Here is a 23085-nt window from a genome sequence, read left to right as displayed (position 1 = left end):
TTCAAACATACAAGGTGCCTACATATTAATAAATGACATGTAGGGAAATGCTGGTGCCAAGAGTGTGGAACAGTCAAATAACGGACGGCTAATACAAAAACAGAGAAAAAAAGAGATTCCTCGGAAGAAAAGGCGAATATATGTCGACTGTCATAATCTAATAGATTTGACAAACGAGGAATGGCTATTGATTTCTACAGTTGATGAGCGTATGATTGCATACCGACAGGGACGAAGACCTGACCCACAGCAATTCTTTTCTTCGATAAATGTTACCTATACCACACTGAGGTTTTTGAGAACAAGAAACGATGAACTCTCCTTGTCAGGAAAAGAGTAAGATAGACAACTTGTTTTTTTCCCAAGCAAAACTTGTTCCAACAGGTGCAAATGATTAACAAACAAACAAACAAAGGCTTACCTGAAAATCGGCGGCAATAATGAAGCTTCAAACTGAAGAGCTGGCCTGAATCAGCAATATAGAAACAACAGGGGCAATTGAATACGGAACAATCTCTTTTCTCAAAAAAAAGGTCAACGGTTTCGAACTGTATGTTGGCGACAACTACTAAAAAAATAAATTCAGAAGAAAAGATTAATTGAATTAATACCAGTTTTGGACTGAAGTAAACGCTCCACTGATTTTTCGTTGCGCTCTACCGACATCGCCGAGAACTCGTTGAAACTTGTGTAAAAACTGCAAAGAAAAACAACAAAAATGTCGCTTCCTAATTTGTAACTTTTTGAAGAAGATGCGGGTAAACAGAAGAAAAAGAAAACATAGCTCCCGGGCTTTCTGTATATGCCGCTGGTCTTTAAGACATTGACATTTTTGTTCGTTTTCTCTTTGGTACAAAAAATACACCAACAAATACCTGGTTATGTTTAAAACTTCCGCCAACTACAGTTACCGGATAAATCAAAAAAAAAAATAAGAAAAAAATATTATATACACAGTATATTATAGACAACCAGCTGCACCCTTATTTTCTTCTATTTCGAATATGTTTTAATAAGAGAAAGTCAATCTTTATAATAGTAAAAAAATAATAGGTTTGAAGGCGGTCTTTTCATTTGATTATACCTAAGACAAATAGCTGATTGATCGATCGGTAATTCTTGCTGCTTTCAGAATGGTGTGTATCCTATTGGACATGATGATTTGTCGATTTCTTAAAAATTGTGCTGCATCATTGACCAATTACGAAGAATTGCCAGACAAGGAAACATAAGTTAAAAAGCCATGTCCGGAAGCTGCTACAGACCGGAACATATGAAAAATAAACACCGTAACGCTCCCCCTTTTCCGCAGAATTTACCCACGCTAAAGAAGACCATAATTTTCTTCTGAGAATCATCAAGAGCACAAGAGTAAAAAAAAGTCAGGATTATTTCGGATCATACGTGTCGTTTTAAAAATTAAAAAATATGTGTCCAGTCTGCCGGAAAACGAAATTTGAATCTAACACTGGAAATCCGTATACGACCGGACAACACGTCTCCGGTTGCCAAATCGATACATAGTCGTGCTAGCAACATAGCCGTAGCCAGTGAGATCAATTTTTTCCTTTCTTTCTTTGAATTTGTAAACATACATGGAATCTGAAAAGTTGGGTTTTGTTAACTTACAAGACTCTTGTTTCCAGCAAGAAAAAGTATCACATTTTTCGCTTGCTACTTTTTTCCAGGACTGAACATTTCTTTTGGAAACGAGAAACATGGACTCGCAATACAACAGGCCTATTAAAGAATGTGACCGCTATAACGTACCAATTCCGTCAATAAATATGAATAATTATACATGCATATACCATTGGTCATTATCAATGTACAGTATGCTACGTCACGACGAATGAATAGCCTTTGTAAACGCGCAATAAAATAAATACAAAAAACTTATAATAGTATCAACAAGAAAGGCAGACATAAAGGCCTATCATAAACTGAAACGAATTGCATTCTATACGAGTTTTAAACTAGTTTTTGATTGCTTATTAAAATCTGTACGGAATCGGTCTTTTTCACACTTGAAATTCTGGTACAAGGCCAAACAGATTTTCATGTTGAACCAGCCAATTTCGGAAATGTAAATACTTTTGTATGGATAAAAACGTATAAGAGGTTTCTATGAGCTACGCAGTAGTAATGTGTGTTACCTGGACGGGTTTTGCATGAACTGCTTTCTCGTTTATGCATTTTGAATCAACCCATTATTATGCGCGACAGTGCTGTGGCGTAGCAACAGCAAACAGTCGTCCATATCAAAGGTCCTTCTTTAAACGTATACGTAGTGACCCAATGGCCGCAAGCACGAGCGGGTCTAAACAACTGAAAAATCTTTAAAAAGAGAGAAATGAGTTTGTGAACAAACAAATTAATCAGAAAAAGAAAATAGCTTCAGGGCAATCATATGACGGGGTCAAAACTTCTTCCTTTTTTGTTTTGCCCTAGTACTTTTGGCACGGTATTCGTACGACGGTCTAATGTATAATAAAGATAAAAATCGGAAGACAAACAGGACTCGATGTCACTTGTGACGTACCTTGTTTTTTCGCTTAAGCTCTGAAGCATTGTAAACTTGATGATTCTGTACATACCTGGTAGATAGGCTTTTATGTAATGGGGAAAAAAAAAAAAAAAAAAGTCACGTCGACTGGCGGACACTGCGACCAGATCAATATTTGCCAACCGTCGCATTGTGGGCCAAAGGTATGAAGATGAAAGATTTCTGTGTGGCCCTAGAGATAATAGTTTATGATTGCACTTTAGTTTCTCACAAAGTAAATCGAGATAACACCTGGTGTTTTTGTTTCGTTTTTTTTTTTTTTTTCACTGCCAATTGGGATGTTTTTTTTATTTTCCAGTGCAAAAATGAGAATTCGTCCTTGGTTGACAAGGTAAAAAACTCATTTTTAAATCCTATATTGCGGGAGGTTAGTTCCAATAATTCAACTTTGGCTTCATAATATTATAAAAAGCCAAGTAAGTAGTGAGTATTGATCCCACTTTTCTTTTTCTTAAACGCATCCCACTTTAATACAGTACACCTCGTCTAAGCCAACGGGAAAGACATTTAGCGGCATCTATTGCATAAAGGTTTCACGATTAGACTTTCTAAAAAAAAAAAGTGGCGATAAGTGATAATAAATAAATTGGGTACATAAATAGGGTAGTCTAAATTATACTTAGTATAATGATCCTGACTTCCGAATTTTCTTCAAAATTTTACGTATTTTCTTGGATGGCAAATGCCAAATGGATCAAGATTTTCAAAGAGCTTGAATTTGTTCAATTGAGTGGTTTAGGTAGTGACAAGGGAGCTAATCTTTTGAATAGAACCGCATATTGGCACAGTTAACAAAAACCATAAATACAATTAATTATATAAGCTATTCAGAAATTCAAATTTAAATGATTTTACCTTAGTACTAACCGTTCCTGCACGGTTGCGGAAACTGCACACCAGAGGCCAGCGAGCTATTCAATGGACGAATCCATTTGACTGTTAACAAAAGACCTACAAAAATCATGTAATTTAATACAATTTCCCGATTAATAGGTATAGGAAAGCTTCAAGATTCAAACGGTTATGGCTCCAAGTGGTGTGACAAATGCTTCTCTTGCTGGAGTGTGTGCTGCATTTGCTGGAATATGCGCCAAATTTGCGCTTTCCCCCGAAAATCCTCAAGTTTTAGTGCGTTTCTTGGATTCATACATTCCACCGTCTTACGTAATTGACGTATTTTCATCTTTCTTAATCTAAGGTGGAGAAGTTAAATGTTTTTCTTTACAGAATTCTTGGATCATAAGAGGTTTTTTTGCTGTAGCAACACTTACCTTTAATTCACTGATGCTCACTTTAACAGCTAAAGCTCTTCAGTTATGCCCAACAACAGTTCAGTCAGTTGTTACAACTTCAGCTGTGAACTTCCTAGTCACAGTAACAATAATTCATCCCATTTTAAACTATAAGTATTAACTGTTTTCATTTTTAGGGAATCTTGGGGACAGTTTTTCTTGGAGAATATGTTGGCTTCATTGGAATTATTGGAATGATATTCATTCAAATAGGAGTGTTGATCATAAGTAACGAAAAAGAAAAAGTTGACTGACGTTGGTTTCATGTTCTTACAAATTCAATGCTACATAAACAGTTTTTGGATGTGAATTACATTTTGGGCATCTCACCCTGTAACTTTTTTACTGCCTCCTCATCTTGTAAGGACATTTGTGTCAATTTTCTTCCAACACGTTCATGAATATCCAAATACTTTGCTACACAACGATCAAGGCAAACAGATTCACCCTTAACCAGCTCAGCATCCTTGTACTTGGGGGGTATGCACTTTTTGTGGCAAGCTGCTGTCATTCTATTGTACATGTCAGACATCATTTCGATTTCTAGATCTTGTACCATTTGCATCTTTGCTACATCAAGTTGTGGTAGGGAGGCTGCCATTTTGTTGTTGGTATTTCTTGTTCAATAGTTTAAAACTTTCGACTGCTCGGTTCGTATTCACCGACGTTAGAATTCTTCATACGATCACGACTTTTCATATGTTCGTATCGCTGCTTGTCGACGACTGATTTCGCTAAAGCGAAGCTTCCAATTCCAGTTATTACCAATAAGGCCCTTAAAAGAAAAATAAATTTAACATTTTTCTATTAAATATTGCCTTGCATTCGAGACAGCCTTACCAACTAATGTTCACTTTAGTTATTCTGTTCATGGATTATATATTAAATACAAAACTCAATAACCGATGGCTGAGAAGAGATTTCGCCGACTACGGAACGAAACAACACACGTGCATAACTGGGGTTACGAGACTGAACAATGGTCGTTTGTGAAGTTATCAATTTCGCCGCTAGATGGCTTTAACCGGCGGTTCGGATACGAATTATAGATAATTTTTTTTACGAAATAAATTCAAATCCATTTTGTTATATTGGAAATTGCCAAATTTTTTAGCATATACTCAATAAGTACATTGCTTACCGTTTATCTAGGCACACGACTAAAAGAAAAAGAAAGATAGAAGAAAAATGTAAGTACTTCCACCAGACGTAGATCGCAGTATTTTTGCATAATCAATTTTCCACGTAAGCATAGGAATCGTAAAGTTATTATGCGTATAATCATGATTTTCTACTGCGAAAGAACAGAAAACAAGAAAGAGAAAATGAGTTTTTATTCTGCATTGATAAGAGAACTGAATTCACTATGGTCATTTGAACAATCAATTCACTGGCACACAACAACACGCACACAACCACACACAAAACTAATTTTTTTTTTATCGCTTTGCAAACTGGTTGACATATTCGCGTACTTTAATTTCGAAAGAAGAACGATCTTTTCGATAATGTTCAGCAGCTTCGATATTCAAAGGGTCTTCGAAATTTAATAAATCCTAGTATAAAAAAGATAAGTAAAAATAAACTAATGAAACTAGCATGGAGTTTTTGATCAGTCACCAATATTACATAAACTTAATATCAACTTTTGCTAATGTTGTTTTATTTTGATTGTTTTGTTTTTGTTTCAGTAACTTAACTAGATTACATGGCATTAGTATTACAGAAACATAGATTATTCTGGAATTAATGTGGCTATAATTTTATAAAGAATGATGATTAAATGTTTTAATGTTATATACCGTAAAGAGGGAGTTCAGGCCCCACACAACATCTTTTAATTTTCTGGTAGGAGCCCAGCCAAGCCCATCAATGGAATTCTGTCTCAATAAGCTGAGGCAAATTTCACCTTCTTCACTAATGTTTGGATGCCACAGCTTTGTTAGACATTTAACTGTTGGTGGCTGAAATAGAAGGGGGCATTAATTAGACAGATGTTACCCAGAAAATAAGCACATTGATATTTACTGAAATGTTATAATCTTCATTGATGACAACATGAAAGAGAAACTTTCCATTCTTCCAGAATCCCTCATCAGGCTGAATAATCACAGAGAATTCATGAAGTGCATCAGGATTCTCAAATTTCACTCTGCATGTGGAAGGAATGGTCTGTTCCATTTCCTGTACCTGTAGTGTGAGATGCCAATCAAGAACAAAATTAATAGAAACAGAATGACGGGCAACTAAAATAAAAGTTTTTGTACCTCTTTTACAAGAAGTTTATCCCTGATGCTAATTCTTTTAGAAGCATGATTTTCATGTTTTACTGGTGTACTACTATTATTTCTACTTTCAGCCTCTTTTTTCAGTCTTTTCGTCAAGGTAATCATTATTTGCAGTTAAACAGACTGTTCAGAACCACGAAAACAGTTCCAAAATAACAGTGACACAACTACAACACGGACGAAATTTTCCTTCTCAATGAAGCCAGGCACAGGCAGTCAGCTGTGTGGTCGCTCCTCGCTCGGTCGTCGGAAAACAATATATAATTTATATATACGTGTGTATTAATATCTGTTTATTGTATGAAAATTTGGTTAATATAAAAAAATGAAAGAATTATAACACTAAAAAATTACTTTATATGTTTGAGAATAAAAAAAGGATGGTTTTAGGTTTTGTTGGTTTGCCATAAAGTTTGAATTTTGCAACGTCACACCGTCGAATTTTTCCCAATGTTTTGACATTTCATCTCGCTCGCATTATCTATATTTCTGTTGTTATTATGGAGTTCTCGTGGCCTTGGGAATACGACTTTCCTCCTTTCTTTACGTAAGTGAGAAACTTCGATTGTTGTTCTTCGCTTTAATATTTAGATCGTGTTATGTTGATTCAGCCTACAACCAAATTTGGATACTCAAAAGAAACAACTAGAGGCATGGAGAAAACTTGTGATTGATTACTGCCATCATAACAAAATATTTGTCCTTGATGTTCAAGAATCAATTCCATTGTTTCAAAACAAAACCATAGACAGTAATGGTTTTCATTTTTCAAATAAAGAAGTCTTAATTGCACCTATAACATTTCCATCAAGGGCAGCTTTCAAGTGAAGGGATTAAACGTGTGCTAGAGATATTGCAAGAAAACAATCAAATTGAATGGTGTGACAAGTCCAAAAAGCAATGTTTTGTCTATTGGAAGACCCCTCAAGAATGGGGGAACTTGATCTATTGCTATATTATTGATAAAGGAATGACAAACACAGTGTGCACGTTTTATGAACTAACTGAGGGGGATGATGTTAAAAATGAAGGTATGTCCACATGCATCTAAAACACTTGGTCATTATTTTTCAAAGATTCTTTGAAACATTTGTTGCAGAGTTTGCAGGGTTGGATAAGTCAATGCTTTTAAAAGCTTTGGAGACACTTGAAGCATCAAAGAAAGCTGAAGTGATTATGTTTGGTGGTAGTGAAGGAGTGAAGTTCTTTTGAAATTGTAAATCTCATAATCTCTAATAAAGTTTTAAAAATGCATTTCTTGAAATTGTTAAACACTGTATACTATCTTCTTATTTTAAATAACTTAAATAATTTGTGTTGCCATGGTAACCATACGATCAAACAGTTCCAAACAATCTGTTACAACCGGATCATGGCACTATTAACTTTTCACTCAACTCCCCTTGTGCAAGAATACCAATCAACCTGGATTTCTCGAGCAAGTTTCTTTGCTTGCCTATGTTTTCTAGTTTGTGCTTTTGCTCCTTTTCTAGTTGCATATAGTAGTCATGGGTTTTGGGTAAAGCATCACGTGCACCGAGAAAAGCCCAATGTCAGCTTCAAGTACCAAGCATTATTGTTAGCTCGCTCGCCAACCAGCGAAATCACCTGGAGTACATTCGCCGAATATAATTTGCTAAATAGCCAATACTTGCATTTTCCATCAATAACTGTAAGTTTATTGTAAGTCAACGTTGCTACTAAACTCTTAAAATTCTTTATATTTTTTATTTTTAGGTCTCGGAAAGAGATGAAAATGACGATGGATTCATGGACGGGCTAGACTTGAAGTTGGAATTCGAGAGTTATGAGACAATTAACTTTATTAATATGATTTTAATATTTTCTTATCGACTTAAGGTAAGTTTTTGAATTAAGTACGTCAAGTCTCACCTATTTTTAGTGACTTTTGTAATATAGGACATCTCAACCATAAATATGGAATCGTTGGGCGTAATTCAGTACGATTCTGGAATTCCTTTAACTGGCTTGCATTTCGTGGGCGATTTACAATGGGTCCAGAAACGCATGGTCGAATTTCGGCAAACCGACAACCGTTATAATCAGACGATCGTGAGACAGTTTGAGATATCAGACCTGCTTAGAGCTTACAACGCTCGTGATTGTATGCAACTGAAATATTACATTGTCGTCAGATTAAAGTTACTGTTTTTCCACACAGATGGAACCGAATTGCTCAATGGACACTATTTACCGATCCACGGTCCAAGCGATGGCTTAGTTAGAATCCATACGTACATCCGTTATACCGAAGCAATGTTGGAATACGCACCTGGACTTTGGAATGTTTTGAAATGGGCTTGGATACAGTACGCTTCTGTATTGTTGGTTTTTGTCTACGCGATGGGTGTAATAAAAAACGTCGTTTTTAGCCAACAGATGGTTCCAACATGGAATGAGAAACGCATTAAAACTGTAGCCGATGATTCAAGACATTAACTAAATGTATTTTATGTTTGCTGTTTTTCTTTTGTTTTTTGTTTTTGTTTTTTGTTTTTTAAGAAAATGAACTTTCTGAGTTTTAAAAAAATAACTTGAAGTGCCGACTTTTAATTAAAGAAAATTTTTATCGTGTTCTGAATAGACTGGCGGCAAATAGGACACTTGGCGTTGGGTTTTTTGGAAATTTTCAACGTACATGCATAACAAGCTGCAACGTGGGCTGTTTTTCTGTGAACGAAGGCGCCATTTCGCACTTCAACATGACAAACTGTGCATACATTATCGCTCGAAATGCCAGGTGAAATTACCATCTCGCAGTCGTCGGTGTGGGAAGAACCAGATGTTTTGGTTCTCCCAGGCTTCTTAGACCTCCTAACTGGACGTGGTGGTCGGCTCGATTTCCGCTTCTAGTAGAAAATCAAAAAATATCAGACGTATTTATGCGTGAGGCAGTGATATAGATAACAGTACCTGATAGCAAGTGAAGCAAAAATTGCGTGGAGCTGATGTCGGTGCTCTGCATTCCAGGCATTTCCAACTGGTTTGTGATTGAGATCCATCATCAAAATAACTACTCGTTTCTCCGTTAGGATCGTCCCAACCGGATTCGTCGCTAAAGGAGGAACTGCTTTCAGTCAGATGGGATGGCAAAAGACCTTCAGGGAAATGAATATTCTGTAAATGAACAATTTAGTTTTAATTTTAAAATGAGATTTGACATAATTTAGTTGAGAACTAACAGGAACTTCAGTTGAACTCGATGAATCACTGCATTGAGATTCTAGAACTGTACTGTTTTCATCAACAATCTCATATTCTGTTAGAGAATCTTCATCAACCTCTGAGAAACTCCAATCATCACCAGAATCAGCTGCCCAAGCTTTAAAAATATATAACAAATTATTTTCAGATTTATAAAGATAAAAAATATTAAAATACCTGTTTCATAGCTCTGCCATGAATAAACAGATTCTTTGTCATTTTCTTCATCATTTACATCAACATCAGCATTGCAAGAGGAACCACTGAATTCGGCTGCTAAATAATCTGGACAAAAACGTTTACGCGCCGGTTCTTCCATTCGAACTTCTTCACGTAGCATCTATATTAACAGTACGAAATAACAATCTTGGCATAAGAAAGATTATGAATCATTTACCACAGGTTGAGTATCCATATTCTTGAAATTTAATGCTTTGGTAAATACTTGTAGAGAAAAAAAAATAACACAACAGGACGGACGATAGGAAATGAGTGACTAGCTGTTGTGGTAGTAAAACGTCAACTGCTTTCAAATTTGCAAGAGTTCGTCTGCTTCATGATTTTGGAGGGCTTTTACGTCCACAAACAATCGCCGCCTACGGCGTTTATTTACAGGCGGAGAAACGTGTTTGAACACGTTTCGGCGGACTAGATCGTGAATGCTTAACGTACATGTAAGTGTTGGAAATGAAAGCCTAGTATAGCGTTACTGTAAGCCGTTGCTCTTAGCGGAAATTTTGGATCGAGTTACTACAACTTTTCTGGCAGCTCCATCTCAGAATAGTCCCATTACGGCAGGCGACCCAATTTGGGGATGAAGAGTGATGTTGCTGCCTGAAATTCAAATAATAACGCTTGAGATAACCTTCGATTAAATTTGTGATTCACTGCAGCGTGACGAAACACATTTATGTGAAGGATGCGGTGAAGTAATCACTCAGGCGTTCACGATCTATCCCAGTTGAGCTGGACCTGCCCGGACTTGTCGTTCAACTTTCCGCTTTGGGCGGCATTTCTGAAATACTTTTGTGCTCGTGCCTGAGCCTGACGAGCGCCTTTATTTTCTTAGTAAACACACCGCTTACTAATGGTACTCAACAGAAAGCTCCAGAGAGATTTCCATTTTGTTATAGCTGATCAGAAACCATCACGCCCTTTATTTTTAAGCTGTTGGAGAAAGTTTTGATAATGGCAACAGAAGAAAATGCAATATTTTTTTTTTTAGCTAATAAAGTCAAATCGAGAACAAATCTCAAGCAAAATTGTCTGGATCGTGAAAATAAGCTGCAGAAGAAATCTATTTAAGCTCTTTCCTCATTGTCTTATTTCCATTTATTGTTATAGGTTCAGAAATCGAACACGTCTGAACGAGAACGGCATTTTTTCCCCCTTCGGGCAGGATATCCAGTAACGTATAACGGAAACGCAATTACATGTTTATGAACACTATTCTAAATCAGTTTCACATGCACACGAGCATATCAATAGGGCATTTTACTGCTATACGCTGGTACTTACCAAAAGAAAGGCAAGGGTCCGCTTAAAGATTACCGCATCGGTTGGGGCTTGTTTACAGTCTTGTCATTTGGCGTTAAGTAAACAACGGGGAATAGTGTTAATTCCAAACATAAATTGTAGAGTGAGATTTTTTTTTTCAATTAGGGCATACGATAATTAGGTCGCTCAACGGGGATTGCTGTGAAAGTCTTAAAATGTAGATAAAATAAAATCCAGACTTTTTTTTTTCCGAAACGACATCCTTCGACTTGTACGTTATCAATAAAGATATACTTGTTATTCATATCTGGTTTTAAATACGCGTCATGTTGGCCTTCTTCAAGTTGTTAACTTATTATCCACGATCAAACGAGGACAGTAAAAGCGTAGTTTCAAGGGCATTAAGGACAGTGACAAAATTTAGTTATTTTCGTTCAACCAACTATCCCCTTGTGAAACGAATTGCTGAAAATCTTTTACACATTGAATTTGAGCTATAAAAAAATTTTTTAACAATTGGTCTACAAACAAATTTGAAAATGCAAGCCCACCCTACAAAAGGATACTGAAAATAGACATAAAAGTTAAGATAGCAGAGCGTAGTTTCGATCTACGGACCTCTGGGTTATGGGCCCAGCACGCTTCCGCTGCGCCACTCTGCTATTTATTTTATCTCAAAGAAATAAGGTAGATACAATAATACTAAAGTACACCTACAGAGCAATAACAATATGTCAGACGGGTACTCGATTGCCCTACCTATCAATGGCATTTTTTAAAAGCTAATTACACTTTAGTTATCATTAAATTTTTTATTACATTAAAATATCTAATGAGAGACTGGCAACAAAGCTTGAAGGACAAGTAGGGTGAAACCCAGTGGTTACAGTTTCTTATCAGTTTTACAAAAAATCAAGACCCGACTGGTTAGAAATCGTCCAAACAACATTTGGTTTCTTCTAGTTTACGCTGCTGCGTATGTTGTACGTAACAGCGTTTTTTTTCCTCTTGGGGTGTCTACTTGTTTATTCCAAACCACGATTTTTGTTGCACGTGGGCAACTGAAAATTTTCCCTGGGTATGTTCAAAACTGGAACTGTCAGATCACCCTCCCTTCAAGGTGAATGTTATCTTATACAAAACCATTGCTTAGATCAACTTTTTAAATGTAAAGAGAGACTCGGGATAAAATTTGTCTGACATTCAACGAAACTCCACGAACAGTATTGGTAAACTTAATATAACTTGAGCCAAACGAGTTACTTCTTATCAACTTTATAGACTTTTATTTTTAATAGTCTACTATATATACTACAGTAGACTGAATTACTAATTACCTTATGTTTCGTGTCTAGGCCTGACCTGCGGAAATGAAGTTCCCTCGCTTGGAACTAATGGTAGCAGCCGACACAAATCTTGGGATCGGTAAAGAAAACAAAATGGCGTGGCACCTGCCAACTGAATTTTCATATTATCGGCGAATGACTACGAGTCCTGCACCTGGATCGAACGGTAAGGTCCATGCCTCTATCTTCGCCACGAAAACATGGCAGTCCATCCCGCAGGAAATGAAACCTTGGGGCAATACCATCTGTTTCATTCTGAGCCGTTCTATGACGGCCAAAGATGTGCAAGGCTATAGCGACGTTTACATCCATTCAAGTATTGAAGATATAATTGCTCACATTCGTCTGCCTGAGATGAGAAAACGTATTGATCGTGTCTGGATGCATGGTGGAGCCTTTGGTTACCAAGAAGCTCTTCGTTCAAAGCATTTTTACCGAATATACCTTACCAAAATTCACGCCGAGTTTCAATGCGATGTTTTCTTCCCTCGTTACGACGAAAATCGACTAAAGTTAGTTCACGATCCGGACGTTCCTCAAGGGATCCAAGTAGACCACGGCATCAGTTACCAAGTGCACGTTTACGAAACTACTGGTGCCTGCCCTTTAATCGAAGACTTTGCCCGTTGAACTTTGGTTTCACTGTACGTGTTCGTCTGCAAAACAAAGCAAAAGTTTGATTTGTAAAAATGCTGAATCATAATGAAATGTTTTGTACACGACCTGATTTATTTTTTTTAATTTAAGACGTATTAACCAAATTCAAACGTAGGGTACGACGTAAGAACCGTGGATTAATTAAGGAATGCAAGGCAAAAATGCAAAGCACAGACTTCATTCAAAACCATGCACGTGATCGCCATTTCCTATTTCGTAATACAGGATCCATATGCGGTGTGATAGCTAATAGGTAGATCAAAAATTGGCTTAAGCTATTCTACGACACATCTTGTTTGTTTGTTTGTTTGTTTTTTTTTAAAGTTATGTAACAGAGAAAATATTTGAAAGTATGACTTGTGCTAAGCGACACCATAGCAACAGATAGCAGACGACGGGACACGTCACATTTTCTTGTTTTGAGTTTGTGGATTCGTGAAGTCAACGATCTTTCGCTATGCTTTCCTCGTTCTACTTTCGTGAGCGTGACTGGAATCATCATTGGGTGCTTCCATATGTTAACTTATTAAACCATTCCAAAGTTGATCTTTGTATTAGCCACCCACGAAACGTCACTATTTTTGCATCGTTAATCAAAACGGTAAGCCCTTAGAAAACACATTAGCATAGTCAGGCATAAATTAAGCATCTGCATAAAAATAAAATTTTTAAGATAATAATGAGGTCAAACATATTTTGTGCTTTTAAATTTTCACTTATAGTTTTGTGTTTTATCATTTGGTTAACATATACTAATTCTAATGAAGACAGATAACAGTCAGCAAGAATGAGTATTGGAGTTGCATATCCCCGTCTTGAGCTGATTGTAGCCTGTGATCAAGCATTGGGCATTGGTAAGGATGGAACCTTGCCTTGGAACCTCCCATCTGAATTTGCCTACTTCCTGAGGATGACCCAAAACCGCCAAGGCAATGGAGACAAAGTCCACGTCTCCATCTTTGGTCGCGCAAACTGGGAATCAATCGCCAAGACAATTGGTTCAATGGATAATAATCCTTGGAAAGACACGATCTCTTTTATCCTTAGTCGTTCCATGACCAATCAAGTACTCCCTAAAGATGTTTATGTTTGCTCATCCTTTCAAGAAATCATTGACCATCTGCATAAACCGGAGATAAAAGAACGAGTAGATCGTGTGTGGGTACACGGTGGTGTATCTGTCTACAAAGAAGCTCTAGGTTCGCCCCATTTTTATCGTCTTTACAAAACAGTTATTGAGGCAACGTATCCAGCTGACGTGTTCTTCCCGCGTGTCGACGAGACTCGTTTGACTCTCGTTCACGACCCTGATGTCCTACAAGGCGTTCAACGCGAAAATGACGTCGATTTCCAAGTGTTTGTCTTCCAATCTACTGGCGTTAATCCATTAGCGTAAAAAGAAAAGATAAGTGAAAACGTATGCGGTGATAAGATCGAGATGTTATTGAACAATCGACATATCCATTGACAAAAAACCAAAAGAACAAAAAAAAAAAAAAAAAAAAAGGGAAAAACGGAACTAACAAAAAAAAACAATAACAACATTGAAACCAGACATGAGAAAATGGCGCAACAAATCAACGCTACGAATACATTCCCGTTAACATTCAAAATTTCATTTCCCCGTATTTTTAAACAGTGCTAAATTGTATGGTGTCAAGGGATCGAATAAACTCATATTTTTACTCTCTCAATTTCCTACTAGCTGAAATCATTATGCAGAAGAGATTTAAAAAATATTGCTACAGATGAATTTTTGTAAATTTGATTCTTCAACTGAAAAATATGTCGCACAAAAAAATATATCAACTCAAAAATAAATCAACATTTTGTTTGTCAAGTGTTAGATCAAAAGAGTTTTGTTGAAAAGACAGCCCTTAAGACAATCAGAATTGTCAACGAAGAAAGAGGGGGTCAAAGGTGTTTAATGTTTGATGAAGAAAATTTCGTGGTTGAATTACCGGCGGATTAGTTGAACGCGTTAGTCTGATTACGCGGTGACATACACGCAAAAACAAAAACGATCACACAAACGAGAGATCCACCATACAATGCAACAGTCCGATAATTCATAAAAGGGACAAGACAAGGGGAAAATTTTGGTTTGGGGGAGGACAAAGAGGGCATTTAGAATCCCTCGAATCAGGAGGACGTCAGTAATGTAGTAAACAATTAAAAGAAGCATGTGCCAAATAGAAGAAGAAGAAGAAGAAAATGGGTTTCTTTTTTAATATTTGTGGCTTTTGCGGTTGTTGTTGGATCCACAAAGGCGACTACCGATCAGCTGGCTGCGTCGATTTTTACTACCCGCGGCAGCCATCATGGTCTGATTGCCCCGCAGCAAGTTCTTACGTGACATCCAGTTTTTGTCCGCTTTCTGTTTCGCCTTTACCAACAGAAAAGGCAATTTTATCATCAGGCGTGCCAAATCTTTAGAAGAAACAATAATAATGATTGCTTACAATTCGTGCGGAAGCGATTGTCGCCATTTGTTTTGCATCACTAGAAGCAGCTAGAACAGTTGACGCAGTTACGGGAGAGGTTGCCGGACGTACCATCGGTTCCGGGCTTGGCACAATGGCGATGGAAGAGCTAGTGCTCTCGTTATCCTCCATCAAGGCTTGGACGGGCTTGATTGATGCTTGTCCGTTGCTTTTCGGCCCCTTCCATCTGCGGGGCTTGGTCCCTTTTGGTTGACGGTTTCGACGTCCGTAACCTTTATTTCTACCCATCGGTGGCTTCACAACAGCTTTCAATAAAACTTCCTGGGTCACAATCCAGGACTCTTCCAGTCCCAGGACCGTTTCATCATCACAATCTACATCTCCAATAACTTCTAAATAATTGAAATATTCAAAAGATTCATTAATAAAAAATAATAATTGGATTTTATTAGAATTGCAATTATAATACTACCTTGAGTATCGACGAGGACCCAGTCGTCTTCTGCGCCGTTATTACTGGTACAATCCCCTACGGCGGCTCCTTCTAATGCTGCCTCATCGGCGGCCCCAAACAAGTAACTTTTCAAGTGGCTCAACATGATTGTAAAATTCTTCTAATTTTTCTTTTCGTAGAGATGTAGTTTGAACAGTGCAAGATTCACCAGGTAGCAACAAATGACTGAAGTAGAAGAACAAAACGCAAAAGAATTGGATAAGTATGTTTATGTTCCGTATGTGACGTCATGTGTGACAGGTTTGGGTTGCCAAAAATTTCTCAAGGCTAAGGGGATTTTCGCAATTAAAACACACTCTGAGCTCCCACCACTAAGTAAATATAACTATTTCAAGATGTAAGCCTTCTTTGGGACGTACAGCAAACTCAGATGGACTAAAATTAGCACGACTCTCTGTCATGACGTTGTTGTTGACTAGCCAAAAAATGCGTCCTTTCTAACTTTCATGTTTGGAGCGCAGCACGAGCAGATGCGCCAATGTTGGTAAACAAAAACCAGTTCAAGTATCGATTTATATCGAGAGTTTATGAATCGATTTTCGGACAGCGTAACAAAAAGGGATGTGCGTATGAATTCAGAAAAACTGAGGACTAGAAATTCAAAGCACGACTCACCAGGTAGGCTCACACTTGTCAGGATCTCGCAAATGACTAAATAGAAAAGAAAAGCTAGAGAAATAGGGAGGGGGGATTTGATCACGTGATGGATGAATGTTGTTGCGTTCCCAGCAGCGAAAAAGGTTATGACGAAGGCGGGGTCTGTATTAAAACACTTGGGAGACTTGCGTCAGCGTTGGTTTGTTTTCCAAAAACAACAAAACAACCAAACAACCCAAATGGTCGTCCCTGTACACGAATATGCTTATGCTACGTGCTGCCCCTTGAAAGTTTCTGTTTTCGTTTGCATTTTCCCAAACTCCATACAAAAAATATGCATCATACAAAAATAAAAGGGAGGAGCCAACAATCAGGATGTCCTTTGTACACAGTGATCACGTGACCATGAAGTGCCCGCCCAACCCTATAAAACCCATACTCGGTGGGTTGTTGCTAGGCTCGCTGACTGGCATCGATTATTGGAAAATGTAATTCTCCTTTACTACTAGGGCTATTCGAGTTATTAATTCGGAAATATTCAATAGAGAAAATCAATCGACAAGCTGTTCTCTTCTACGTCACTAACAACTGAATATAGGCGCCCTTCTACAAAAATATCAAATGGAGCCCTTTCGTCAAACTCTTTGTTGTGGGCGCAGGAAAAACAAAAACCATGTAGATGAGGAAATAATTTTGTCTTACCGATTACTTTGTGGCAAAAAGAGCTGGCAGGCAAACTGGAACGTGATAATAATTTAATTTACAATACAATAATTATATACAATTTGAATGAAAGACTTAATGGACACTTGCGCCTCTTTGTTTCTGTGTACGTTTCTATCGTTGAATACGAAACTTTTATCGACAACAGCACAGTGCTGTTGTCCACAACCAACTAAAGGGGATAGGGATAGGGTCGGATAGGGCTCGAGTCTTTCTGCACTCCTTTGTCGCTTTGTTCAAAACAGAAAAAAAAAGGTTCCAGCGTGGAAGATTGAACTGCAGATAATTTGCCAAATTATTTATTTCGTTCCAAACCAAAAATAATTAGATTTCTTTTTAAATATCTATTGGCTTGCATTTCTAGCTTTCTTTTTTACAGCAAGCAATATTCTGCTTCTTTTCTGAAAAACTATTTCCAGAATGGCTTTAATCCTCAATGGAAATCACAAAAGGTTGTTACATAATCAATCTGTGGACCTTTTATGCAAAAACGATAACGAAATCTTTGCATTTCTTTTCCATAATAGAATTATGCAATGTTGCGATACTAATTTCAATTCCTTTGTGGAAATGAAAACTTCTACCAAAAAGCATATTTGGCAACGCTAAGATGGCGTCCTTCATTTGAATTTAAGTTGATCATCGGTGTTGGGGTGGGCAAACGGATTTGTGAATGTGGGCTGCATAATATTATAACGCGATGACTTCTCCTTCTCCTGATAGAAATATGGACGAAAACAAGGAACGTAGATTACGTTTGAGAAAAAATGTTCTGGATGAAATTATAAGTTCCGAGGAATCTTACATAAAGCAATTGGATATGCTACTGAATGTAAGCAGAAATAGTTTTCAGCAAGTTGCATTTTCTTTCTTCTAATCATTTTGTTCGTCGTCACACATCAAGGGTTTCGTCCGGCCTGTTCGCGATAAAAACACGATACCAAAACATAGTTTCTCTGCCATATTTGGTGACATTGAACCTCTTTATTCATTAAACATAGTGTTGCATGATGAATTGCAAAAATCTGAAAATGTTGGATCTGCTTTCCTGAAAATAGCACCATATCTCAAACTCTATTCCACATATGCTCATGACTATGAACTTGCCACCCGTTCCTTACAGGTTTAATGGAATTAAACATATAATGATTAAATTGCACAATATAGTTTGGGAAAAATCATTAATAATTCTAACAGGCCTTGAGGAAATCCAACAAAGCTTTTGAAGCATTTGTCAGCCAGCAAGAACGCTTACCACACATTTCTAGAAAACTGGAAGCTTTGCTAATAGTGCCAATTCAACGTGTTCCCAGATATCGGCTACTCCTTACTGAATTGATTGCCCATACTGATCAAACAGAAGAAGAGTACACTATACTGAATGCTGCACTTAAGCAAGTGGAAGCTGTTGCACATCACATCAATGAACAGATTCGCGAACAGGAAAACGTGCAAAGAATGATTCGAATACAACGTTCACTAGCACAAGGAAACCCCAAAATCATCACCCCCGGTCGGCGATTGATTAAAGGTATATTTGACTTTGTTCTTCAAGCTCAAAGGATCGTGTGCTCAAAATCTGTTTTTTGTTCTTTGATTTCGGTTTTTAGAAGGAAGTTTGAGGAAAGTTTCTGCTGATAGTGAATCCGCCCATCACAGATATTTTATCCTCTTCAATGACATGTTGCTCTATTGTAGAGTTCGTTCCCCTGGTAGTGAAATTAATCATAAAGGTTCTCTAATCTGTAACTGTGTCCTGCCACTTCGTCATTGTAAAGCGGAAGCCGTAGTAGGAGATGGATTGTTCAGAGTAACAAAATACTTACATTCCTAATTTTCTTCATTTATGATTATTTAATTTCTTTACTAAATTAGGTAACTTGCAGAGATGAATGTTTACTACTTTGTTCGGATACCGCAGAAGAAGGAAAACAATGGGTGGAGACTATAAGCGCTGCAGTTGAACAGTTGGAAGCCAATTTCAGAACGCTCCGAAAGGAAAGCAGTAGTCGACGGCCCATACGGAAGCGTCAACTACACCAAAAAGACAGCTTAATGCGCAAATTCCATCAAAAGAAACTCACGCTAACAGACCAAAATACCTGTCTTCCAAATGCTTTTGAGGTGCAAGTGCTTAGGTCCGAAAACATCGATTCTCACTCTCCTCGTCAAAATCCTACCAGCAAGTCGCCACGCGTTATCAAGTTACCCAAATGGCCAGAGTCATGTTCGGGGTCGCCTTCGTTCACTTATTCTCCTCGCAAACTTTTGGCATTTATGTCTCCATCATCACCAAATTCTTCGCCAGTACACGAGGTAATTTAGTTATTTTCTTAGTTTACTCTTCCATAATATTGTATTATTCTTATTTTACTATAGGCTCCACCAGTATTTAATTTTTGTTCTCCGCCTATCCAAACAGATTTTACGTTTAATACAGATTAAGATAGCCGCGTTGATATAAAATTTGTGTAACTGAATCAGTTGCTCTGTACAGTAATCTATTTTGCACACATCTGCAGGTACAAACAGTTACTTTAAAAAGGGAGGGTTGGCTGTACTTCCTTGCATCCATCGTAGGAGATTATTTTTAAAATAACACGTGAGTGCGATAAATAACATCCATATTCTACTATGATTTGAAGAGCTATAAAGAAAAAGATAACGATAACAAGAGGGAAATGGCAGAAAAGTGAAAAGCCAAGGATAGCCAATTGGTTTTACTTAAAAAGATGCCCCTTAAACACGAAATGGAAAAAGTACCCTAATTTTTTTTTTTTTTTTTTTTTTTTTCAGAAATTATTGATGGAAATTTCGATTTCTGCAGGAAAATTTCTTGGTGTGCTATCTTCCACGAATATTAAAGGGAATTGTTAATAGAACTAACACACCTCCAATCTACAACGCTGCTAGACCAGATGCAAAAAATTTCTTGCGTCACACTCCCTGCCCTAGGAAAATGGCTTGAAGCTTTTCATGAATCATGCGGCATTTCCCTGGACAAACGCTGAACGCTCTTTGATCTTCTACGCGCTGGCTTACAAGCTACTGAGGTAAATCTGAGATGAAGACGGGCTAATTGCACGCACACATCTGTAACTGGAACACAGAAGACGCCAGGCGTCATGGAAAAAGGCCAAAGAACAACAAGAAATTGGGAGGAAATGGAGGAGAAATAGGAAGAAAGCAAAAGCAGATAAATCTTGATTTGGTGGCTGGTCCTTGAACTTTTTCAGCGTCCACCCTCGTGCAGATGGTCACTGTGTGGAATGAAAGTTCTTGTCTCACGTCAGTTTGACTGTTCCCCTCCCCACACTAGCAGTAAGCTCGAGGTATTTAGACCTGGGTTCCGTTAAATTCACTGCTGCGCCGACGCAACTCAGCTTCTTCTTTCGTTTCACAATCGCTGTTCCGATCTGATGGGTTGGAAATAATACCGTTGCTTTCAGTCAAATGGGGATGGTGGCTCGAACCATCTAAGATGACAACGCCGTTATTATTGGGTTTATTCCTTGCAGGCTTTGGTTTGCTCTTCTTTTTGACCAATTCCGATAAACGGAAACTGCTTTTGCCACCGCCTCCACCACTCGGTTCGTCATTTTCTTCCGTAATTGAAACTAGGTGAACCGGTATGGACGATGGGTTTAGAGGCAATGCTGATGATGCTGTGTTAGCAGCTGCTGCAGCGGCTGCAGCCGCAGCCGCCTCCGCTACTTGCGCGATTGTAATATCGTCTGGCAGTTTCTTGGTTCGGAATGATGCATTAGTTATCATGGACTTCCACATGGCTCGCGCAGAACCACCGTTTGCACCGCTACTCATCAGCTGTGGCGAGCTATGCTCGCCTAAGTCAGGATAATAAAATTTATTTTATAAGTTTTTAAAAGAAACGCGTTTTGTGCAGATATACCTTTTATACTAAGATGCGACGAATCAGCCATAGCTGCACTAACCAATATTGGTGCAGCCATTAGTTCCATTTCAACACGACGTTGCACAGCCTCGAGGGTTTGCCTGGCTGCGTTCGCAAGATCCTCATCCTCCATGCTAAAAACATTAAAAGAAAATGAAAAAAACAAAAAAAAACAAACGATTTATAACCAGATTATTCCTTACTCCAGAGACGTTACAACAAGTACAAATAAAAAATAAATAAAAAAATAATTATATTAAATAAAATGAAAATAAGTAAGTGCAAACCTAGCGAGCGGTGTTGGAGAAGGAGAATGCAACCGAATATATGTGTCGTTGGTAATGGGTAATGGACTGCAATTCCAACCAAAAGCAAGGACGGAAAATGCACAAATGATGAAAAAAAAAAAAAATGAAAAGAAACGCATAAACTCATTTAGAAGCCATGCAAAAAATAGAAAGGCTGTCTCGTTTTTCAACGGGGACCAAAATTATTGTTTACGTCAGTGAGTAAATTAGATGGAGCATTTCAACCAACAAGTTCGAAGACAGCGGGATTCGCGGAGAGCCTTCAGAATTACGAGTGTAGCCTTGAGCTACCAACCTGAAATTTACTTGAGATATAATCTTTGACTCACAAATAAGCTCAAAATATTTTACCGACGAAAGGCCATGCAAGTTTCGGATAAAGTGCTCTTGGAATACAAAGAGAGATAGTTGGAATAAATACGGAGTAAGGCTGCCATAGCAGGAAGGCGGTTTTCAGCATTGAAGCTGTTTAAGTGTGGATGAGGACCAAATTTGACAGTAATTCGGTTGGTTGGATCAAGCCTCTTCAAAGCAGATTCTGTTAGTGAAGATGAGGCTATGGCTGATGTCTGCAATTCAGAATAGATTAACTGGCAAATAGAACTCTAAACAGATTTGGTTATTGTGTAATTACATCATGGTATATGGAAGGCTGTGCAATATTTGGTATTCTGAAAGAATGAGTTTTTGGATTCTGGGCTTCCCCTCCAGCTTCCAAATTGTATATTGCTAACAAGAATGTTTGCATGCTCCCAGCATCCTGTTAGAAATATTAATATATTAGTTTTTTAAACAAACATTTACTATGTTACCAATACCCACTTTTCTTTCTCCTTGTGCAATGGTGCTCAAATAGGAATAAATGAGACTTGGAACAAACTGTAATGAAAACACTTTCGATTCCATATTGCTTTCCCGGTAGTACCCAAAGAGACGTATACATAAAATGTTGAATAGCTGTAATTAGATTTTTAAAAATTGGTAATACCATAGAATCAACCAGAAAATTTTTATTTTTTTTTACTTCTTTATTGCTTTTCCACTCTTCAATAAGGCTGAAAATTGCCTCAATCATGTCAGAATTTGATGATAAAGATTTGTTCCACACATCATTTTGTCCATCTTTCAGCCACTCGGTAATAAAGATACGCATATCTTCATCCATTCTGATAAAATTTATTTTTTATTTATGTTTTTTCACAAACAGTTAATAACTAGAAAACGTTTCTTCCATACACCTTTCGACACAAAACAAAAACTGTCTAGTCAGAAGCTGTGCCCAACTACGGAGCTTTCAATATGAGATAATGTTTTGTTATCAGGCAGACGACCAAAGATTTTCCATCTTACTAACACGGCTTTTTGACATTTCCTGTAGACTACATTTAACACATCTCGATTGAGAATAACGTCGGCTGAACTACAAAAATAAAAAAAAACGAGCAAAAAGACTTTTACGTTGATGAAAGAAGAGACAAGCGAGAGAAGCTCCTTCTAGCTAGTTACGCGGATTGCTCCATTTTTTCCCCCAACCCCAGTGTAGGTATTTGGGCGAATGGGTAGGTCTTCTCGGTAAAAAAATTTGATCTGGTGGGTAACGGTTCTTGAGATTTTGTGCCCACTACCTTTTAGTTTTCATGTGGGTAACACAATTTCGAAAACTGTTTTTTTTTTGCTAATCTCCCTTTTAACTTAACTTGGCGCTTTGCAAGCCG

At 37.6% G+C, this 23085-nt stretch overlaps 10 protein-coding genes and 1 long non-coding RNA gene across 19 annotated transcripts; 6 read left to right on the top strand and 5 right to left on the bottom strand.

Annotated features, from left to right (window-relative positions):
- Positions 1-928: 928 nt before the first annotated feature.
- On the bottom strand, positions 929-3979 carry LOC116929282. Of its 2 annotated transcripts, XR_006650133.1 has the most exons (6): positions 3838-3979; positions 3422-3759; positions 3186-3325; positions 2798-3114; positions 2157-2738; positions 929-2093 (listed from the first exon to the last, which is right to left on the bottom strand). It is a non-coding gene; the product is annotated as an uncharacterized LOC116929282 (long non-coding RNA). The 2 variants fall into 2 exon arrangements; XR_006650132.1 differs by having other exon boundaries at positions 929-2738.
- LOC116929278 lies at positions 3590-4195 on the top strand. The gene is made up of 3 exons (XM_032936470.2): positions 3590-3730; positions 3794-3940; positions 3996-4195. Exons 1-3 carry the CDS (start codon positions 3590-3592, stop codon positions 4110-4112), a joined length of 405 nt encoding a protein of 134 aa, XP_032792361.2. The 3' UTR covers positions 4113-4195.
- Positions 4196-5174: 979 nt separating this feature from the next.
- LOC116929276 (NEDD8-conjugating enzyme UBE2F) lies at positions 5175-6385 on the bottom strand. The gene is made up of 4 exons (XM_032936468.2): positions 6126-6385; positions 5887-6048; positions 5661-5822; positions 5175-5414 (listed from the first exon to the last, which is right to left on the bottom strand). Exons 1-4 carry the CDS (start codon positions 6249-6251, stop codon positions 5298-5300), a joined length of 567 nt encoding a protein of 188 aa, XP_032792359.1. The 5' UTR covers positions 6252-6385; the 3' UTR covers positions 5175-5297.
- Positions 6386-6510: 125 nt separating this feature from the next.
- On the top strand, positions 6511-7400 carry LOC116929277 (vacuolar protein-sorting-associated protein 25-like). The gene is made up of 4 exons (XM_032936469.2): positions 6511-6693; positions 6758-6897; positions 6959-7177; positions 7246-7400. Exons 1-4 carry the CDS (start codon positions 6647-6649, stop codon positions 7356-7358), a joined length of 519 nt encoding a protein of 172 aa, XP_032792360.1. The 5' UTR covers positions 6511-6646; the 3' UTR covers positions 7359-7400.
- On the top strand, positions 7396-8630 carry LOC116929265 (transmembrane protein 231-like). 2 transcript variants are annotated; one of them, XM_032936449.2, is made up of 4 exons: positions 7396-7818; positions 7884-8006; positions 8067-8271; positions 8329-8630. In XM_032936449.2, the coding sequence occupies exons 1-4, from the start codon at positions 7396-7398 to the stop codon at positions 8604-8606; spliced, it is 1029 nt and encodes a 342-aa protein (XP_032792340.2). In that variant the 3' UTR covers positions 8607-8630. The 2 variants fall into 2 exon arrangements, with proteins under 2 accessions (XP_032792340.2, XP_032792339.2); XM_032936448.2 differs by having other exon boundaries at positions 8067-8630.
- Positions 8631-8647: 17 nt separating this feature from the next.
- On the bottom strand, positions 8648-12344 carry LOC116929268 (E3 ubiquitin-protein ligase Mdm2). 2 transcript variants are annotated; one of them, XM_045177708.1, is made up of 6 exons: positions 12206-12341; positions 9769-10205; positions 9549-9711; positions 9350-9489; positions 9081-9284; positions 8648-9016 (listed from the first exon to the last, which is right to left on the bottom strand). In XM_045177708.1, the coding sequence occupies exons 2-6, from the start codon at positions 9784-9786 to the stop codon at positions 8717-8719; spliced, it is 825 nt and encodes a 274-aa protein (XP_045033643.1). In that variant the 5' UTR covers positions 9787-10205; positions 12206-12341; the 3' UTR covers positions 8648-8716. The 2 variants fall into 2 exon arrangements, with proteins under 2 accessions (XP_045033643.1, XP_032792348.1); XM_032936457.2 differs by lacking the exon at positions 9769-10205 and having other exon boundaries at positions 12206-12344.
- Positions 12230-12936, top strand: LOC116929274 (dihydrofolate reductase; the record flags this gene model as incomplete). The annotated part of the gene is made up of 1 exon (XM_045177711.1): positions 12230-12936. A coding segment is annotated over one exon (615 nt), but the record flags the coding sequence as incomplete, so codon positions are not given.
- Positions 12937-13084: 148 nt separating this feature from the next.
- On the top strand, positions 13085-14565 carry LOC116929273 (dihydrofolate reductase). Of its 2 annotated transcripts, none has more exons than XM_032936464.2 (2): positions 13085-13472; positions 13643-14565. In XM_032936464.2, exon 2 carries the CDS (start codon positions 13659-13661, stop codon positions 14265-14267), a length of 609 nt encoding a protein of 202 aa, XP_032792355.1. In that variant the 5' UTR covers positions 13085-13472; positions 13643-13658; the 3' UTR covers positions 14268-14565. The 2 variants fall into 2 exon arrangements, with proteins under 2 accessions (XP_032792355.1, XP_032792354.1); XM_032936463.2 differs by having other exon boundaries at positions 13639-14565.
- On the bottom strand, positions 14292-17335 carry LOC116929270. Of its 3 annotated transcripts, none has more exons than XM_032936459.2 (4): positions 17129-17335; positions 15788-15994; positions 15334-15707; positions 14292-15257 (listed from the first exon to the last, which is right to left on the bottom strand). In XM_032936459.2, the coding sequence occupies exons 2-4, from the start codon at positions 15912-15914 to the stop codon at positions 15099-15101; spliced, it is 660 nt and encodes a 219-aa protein (XP_032792350.2). In that variant the 5' UTR covers positions 15915-15994; positions 17129-17335; the 3' UTR covers positions 14292-15098. The 3 variants fall into 3 exon arrangements, with proteins under 3 accessions (XP_032792350.2, XP_032792351.2, XP_032792352.2); XM_032936460.2 differs by lacking the exon at positions 17129-17335 and adding an exon at positions 16445-16845; XM_032936461.2 differs by lacking the exon at positions 17129-17335 and adding an exon at positions 16189-16414.
- Positions 17336-17740: 405 nt separating this feature from the next.
- On the top strand, positions 17741-19814 carry LOC116929258 (FYVE, RhoGEF and PH domain-containing protein 3). Of its 2 annotated transcripts, none has more exons than XM_032936435.2 (6): positions 17741-17981; positions 18054-18272; positions 18347-18680; positions 18760-18959; positions 19025-19465; positions 19672-19814. In XM_032936435.2, exons 1-6 carry the CDS (start codon positions 17850-17852, stop codon positions 19741-19743), a joined length of 1398 nt encoding a protein of 465 aa, XP_032792326.2. In that variant the 5' UTR covers positions 17741-17849; the 3' UTR covers positions 19744-19814. The 2 variants fall into 2 exon arrangements, with proteins under 2 accessions (XP_032792326.2, XP_032792327.2); XM_032936436.2 differs by lacking the exon at positions 19672-19814 and adding an exon at positions 19529-19606 and having other exon boundaries at positions 17746-17981.
- LOC116929257 (hyccin) lies at positions 19634-22945 on the bottom strand. Of its 2 annotated transcripts, XM_032936433.2 has the most exons (8): positions 22395-22932; positions 22193-22327; positions 22005-22130; positions 21722-21939; positions 21564-21665; positions 21350-21415; positions 21060-21196; positions 19634-20994 (listed from the first exon to the last, which is right to left on the bottom strand). In XM_032936433.2, the coding sequence occupies exons 1-8, from the start codon at positions 22533-22535 to the stop codon at positions 20486-20488; spliced, it is 1434 nt and encodes a 477-aa protein (XP_032792324.1). In that variant the 5' UTR covers positions 22536-22932; the 3' UTR covers positions 19634-20485. The 2 variants fall into 2 exon arrangements, with proteins under 2 accessions (XP_032792324.1, XP_032792325.1); XM_032936434.2 differs by lacking the exon at positions 21350-21415 and having other exon boundaries at positions 22395-22945.
- Positions 22946-23085: the final 140 nt, after the last annotated feature.

The sequence above is a fragment of the Daphnia magna genome, linkage group LG8 (assembly GCF_020631705.1).
Source record: "Daphnia magna isolate NIES linkage group LG8, ASM2063170v1.1, whole genome shotgun sequence".
Taxonomy (NCBI): domain Eukaryota; kingdom Metazoa; phylum Arthropoda; class Branchiopoda; order Diplostraca; family Daphniidae; genus Daphnia; species Daphnia magna.
The sequence above is the reverse complement of the archived record's forward strand: the minus strand, read 5'-3'. Positions and strand labels throughout refer to the sequence as shown.

What these genes read in the sequence shown, in the direction of transcription:
- LOC116929278 (XM_032936470.2), top strand. Translation starts at nt 3,590, where the DNA reads ATGGCTCCAAGTGGTGTGACAAATGCTTCTCTTGCTGGAGTGTGTGCT. An exon ending in CATACATTCCACCGTCTTAC is followed by an intron (nt 3,731 to 3,793) that starts GTAATTGACGTA and finishes TTTTCTTTACAG; the next exon opens with AATTCTTGGATCATAAGAGG. An exon ending in CTGTGAACTTCCTAGTCACA is followed by an intron (nt 3,941 to 3,995) that starts GTAACAATAATT and finishes TTTCATTTTTAG; the next exon opens with GGAATCTTGGGGACAGTTTT.
- LOC116929276 (XM_032936468.2), bottom strand. Translation starts at nt 6,251, where the DNA reads ATGATTACCTTGACGAAAAGACTGAAAAAAGAGGCTGAAAGTAGAAAT. An exon ending in ATGAAGATTATAACATTTCA is followed by an intron (nt 5,823 to 5,886) that starts GTAAATATCAAT and finishes CTTCTATTTCAG; the next exon opens with CCACCAACAGTTAAATGTCT. An exon ending in GCCTGAACTCCCTCTTTACG is followed by an intron (nt 5,415 to 5,660) that starts GTATATAACATT and finishes TTTTTATACTAG; the next exon opens with GATTTATTAAATTTCGAAGA.
- LOC116929277 (XM_032936469.2), top strand. Translation starts at nt 6,647, where the DNA reads ATGGAGTTCTCGTGGCCTTGGGAATACGACTTTCCTCCTTTCTTTAC. An exon ending in GACTTTCCTCCTTTCTTTAC is followed by an intron (nt 6,694 to 6,757) that starts GTAAGTGAGAAA and finishes ATGTTGATTCAG; the next exon opens with CCTACAACCAAATTTGGATA. An exon ending in GGATGATGTTAAAAATGAAG is followed by an intron (nt 7,178 to 7,245) that starts GTATGTCCACAT and finishes CATTTGTTGCAG; the next exon opens with AGTTTGCAGGGTTGGATAAG.
- LOC116929265 (XM_032936448.2), top strand. Translation starts at nt 7,396, where the DNA reads ATGCATTTCTTGAAATTGTTAAACACTGTATACTATCTTCTTATTTTA. An exon ending in TGCATTTTCCATCAATAACT is followed by an intron (nt 7,819 to 7,883) that starts GTAAGTTTATTG and finishes TTTTATTTTTAG; the next exon opens with GTCTCGGAAAGAGATGAAAA. An exon ending in TATTTTCTTATCGACTTAAG is followed by an intron (nt 8,007 to 8,066) that starts GTAAGTTTTTGA and finishes TTTGTAATATAG; the next exon opens with GACATCTCAACCATAAATAT.
- LOC116929268 (XM_045177708.1), bottom strand. An exon ending in ATGGCAGAGCTATGAAACAG is followed by an intron (nt 9,490 to 9,548) that starts GTATTTTAATAT and finishes ATATTTTTAAAG; the next exon opens with CTTGGGCAGCTGATTCTGGT. An exon ending in TTTGCTTCACTTGCTATCAG is followed by an intron (nt 9,017 to 9,080) that starts GTACTGTTATCT and finishes ATTTTCTACTAG; the next exon opens with AAGCGGAAATCGAGCCGACC.
- LOC116929273 (XM_032936464.2), top strand. Translation starts at nt 13,659, where the DNA reads ATGAGTATTGGAGTTGCATATCCCCGTCTTGAGCTGATTGTAGCCTGT.
- LOC116929270 (XM_032936459.2), bottom strand. Translation starts at nt 15,914, where the DNA reads ATGTTGAGCCACTTGAAAAGTTACTTGTTTGGGGCCGCCGATGAGGCA. An exon ending in GGTCCTCGTCGATACTCAAG is followed by an intron (nt 15,708 to 15,787) that starts GTAGTATTATAA and finishes TCAATTATTTAG; the next exon opens with AAGTTATTGGAGATGTAGAT. An exon ending in CAATCGCTTCCGCACGAATT is followed by an intron (nt 15,258 to 15,333) that starts GTAAGCAATCAT and finishes CTGTTGGTAAAG; the next exon opens with GCGAAACAGAAAGCGGACAA.
- LOC116929258 (XM_032936435.2), top strand. Translation starts at nt 17,850, where the DNA reads ATGACTTCTCCTTCTCCTGATAGAAATATGGACGAAAACAAGGAACGT. An exon ending in CGGTCGGCGATTGATTAAAG is followed by an intron (nt 18,681 to 18,759) that starts GTATATTTGACT and finishes TTCGGTTTTTAG; the next exon opens with AAGGAAGTTTGAGGAAAGTT. An exon ending in TAGGAGATGGATTGTTCAGA is followed by an intron (nt 18,960 to 19,024) that starts GTAACAAAATAC and finishes TTACTAAATTAG; the next exon opens with GTAACTTGCAGAGATGAATG.
- LOC116929257 (XM_032936433.2), bottom strand. Translation starts at nt 22,535, where the DNA reads ATGGATGAAGATATGCGTATCTTTATTACCGAGTGGCTGAAAGATGGA. An exon ending in TTGCACAAGGAGAAAGAAAA is followed by an intron (nt 22,131 to 22,192) that starts GTGGGTATTGGT and finishes TATTTCTAACAG; the next exon opens with GATGCTGGGAGCATGCAAAC. An exon ending in TCTCCAACACCGCTCGCTAG is followed by an intron (nt 21,197 to 21,349) that starts GTTTGCACTTAC and finishes TAATGTTTTTAG; the next exon opens with CATGGAGGATGAGGATCTTG.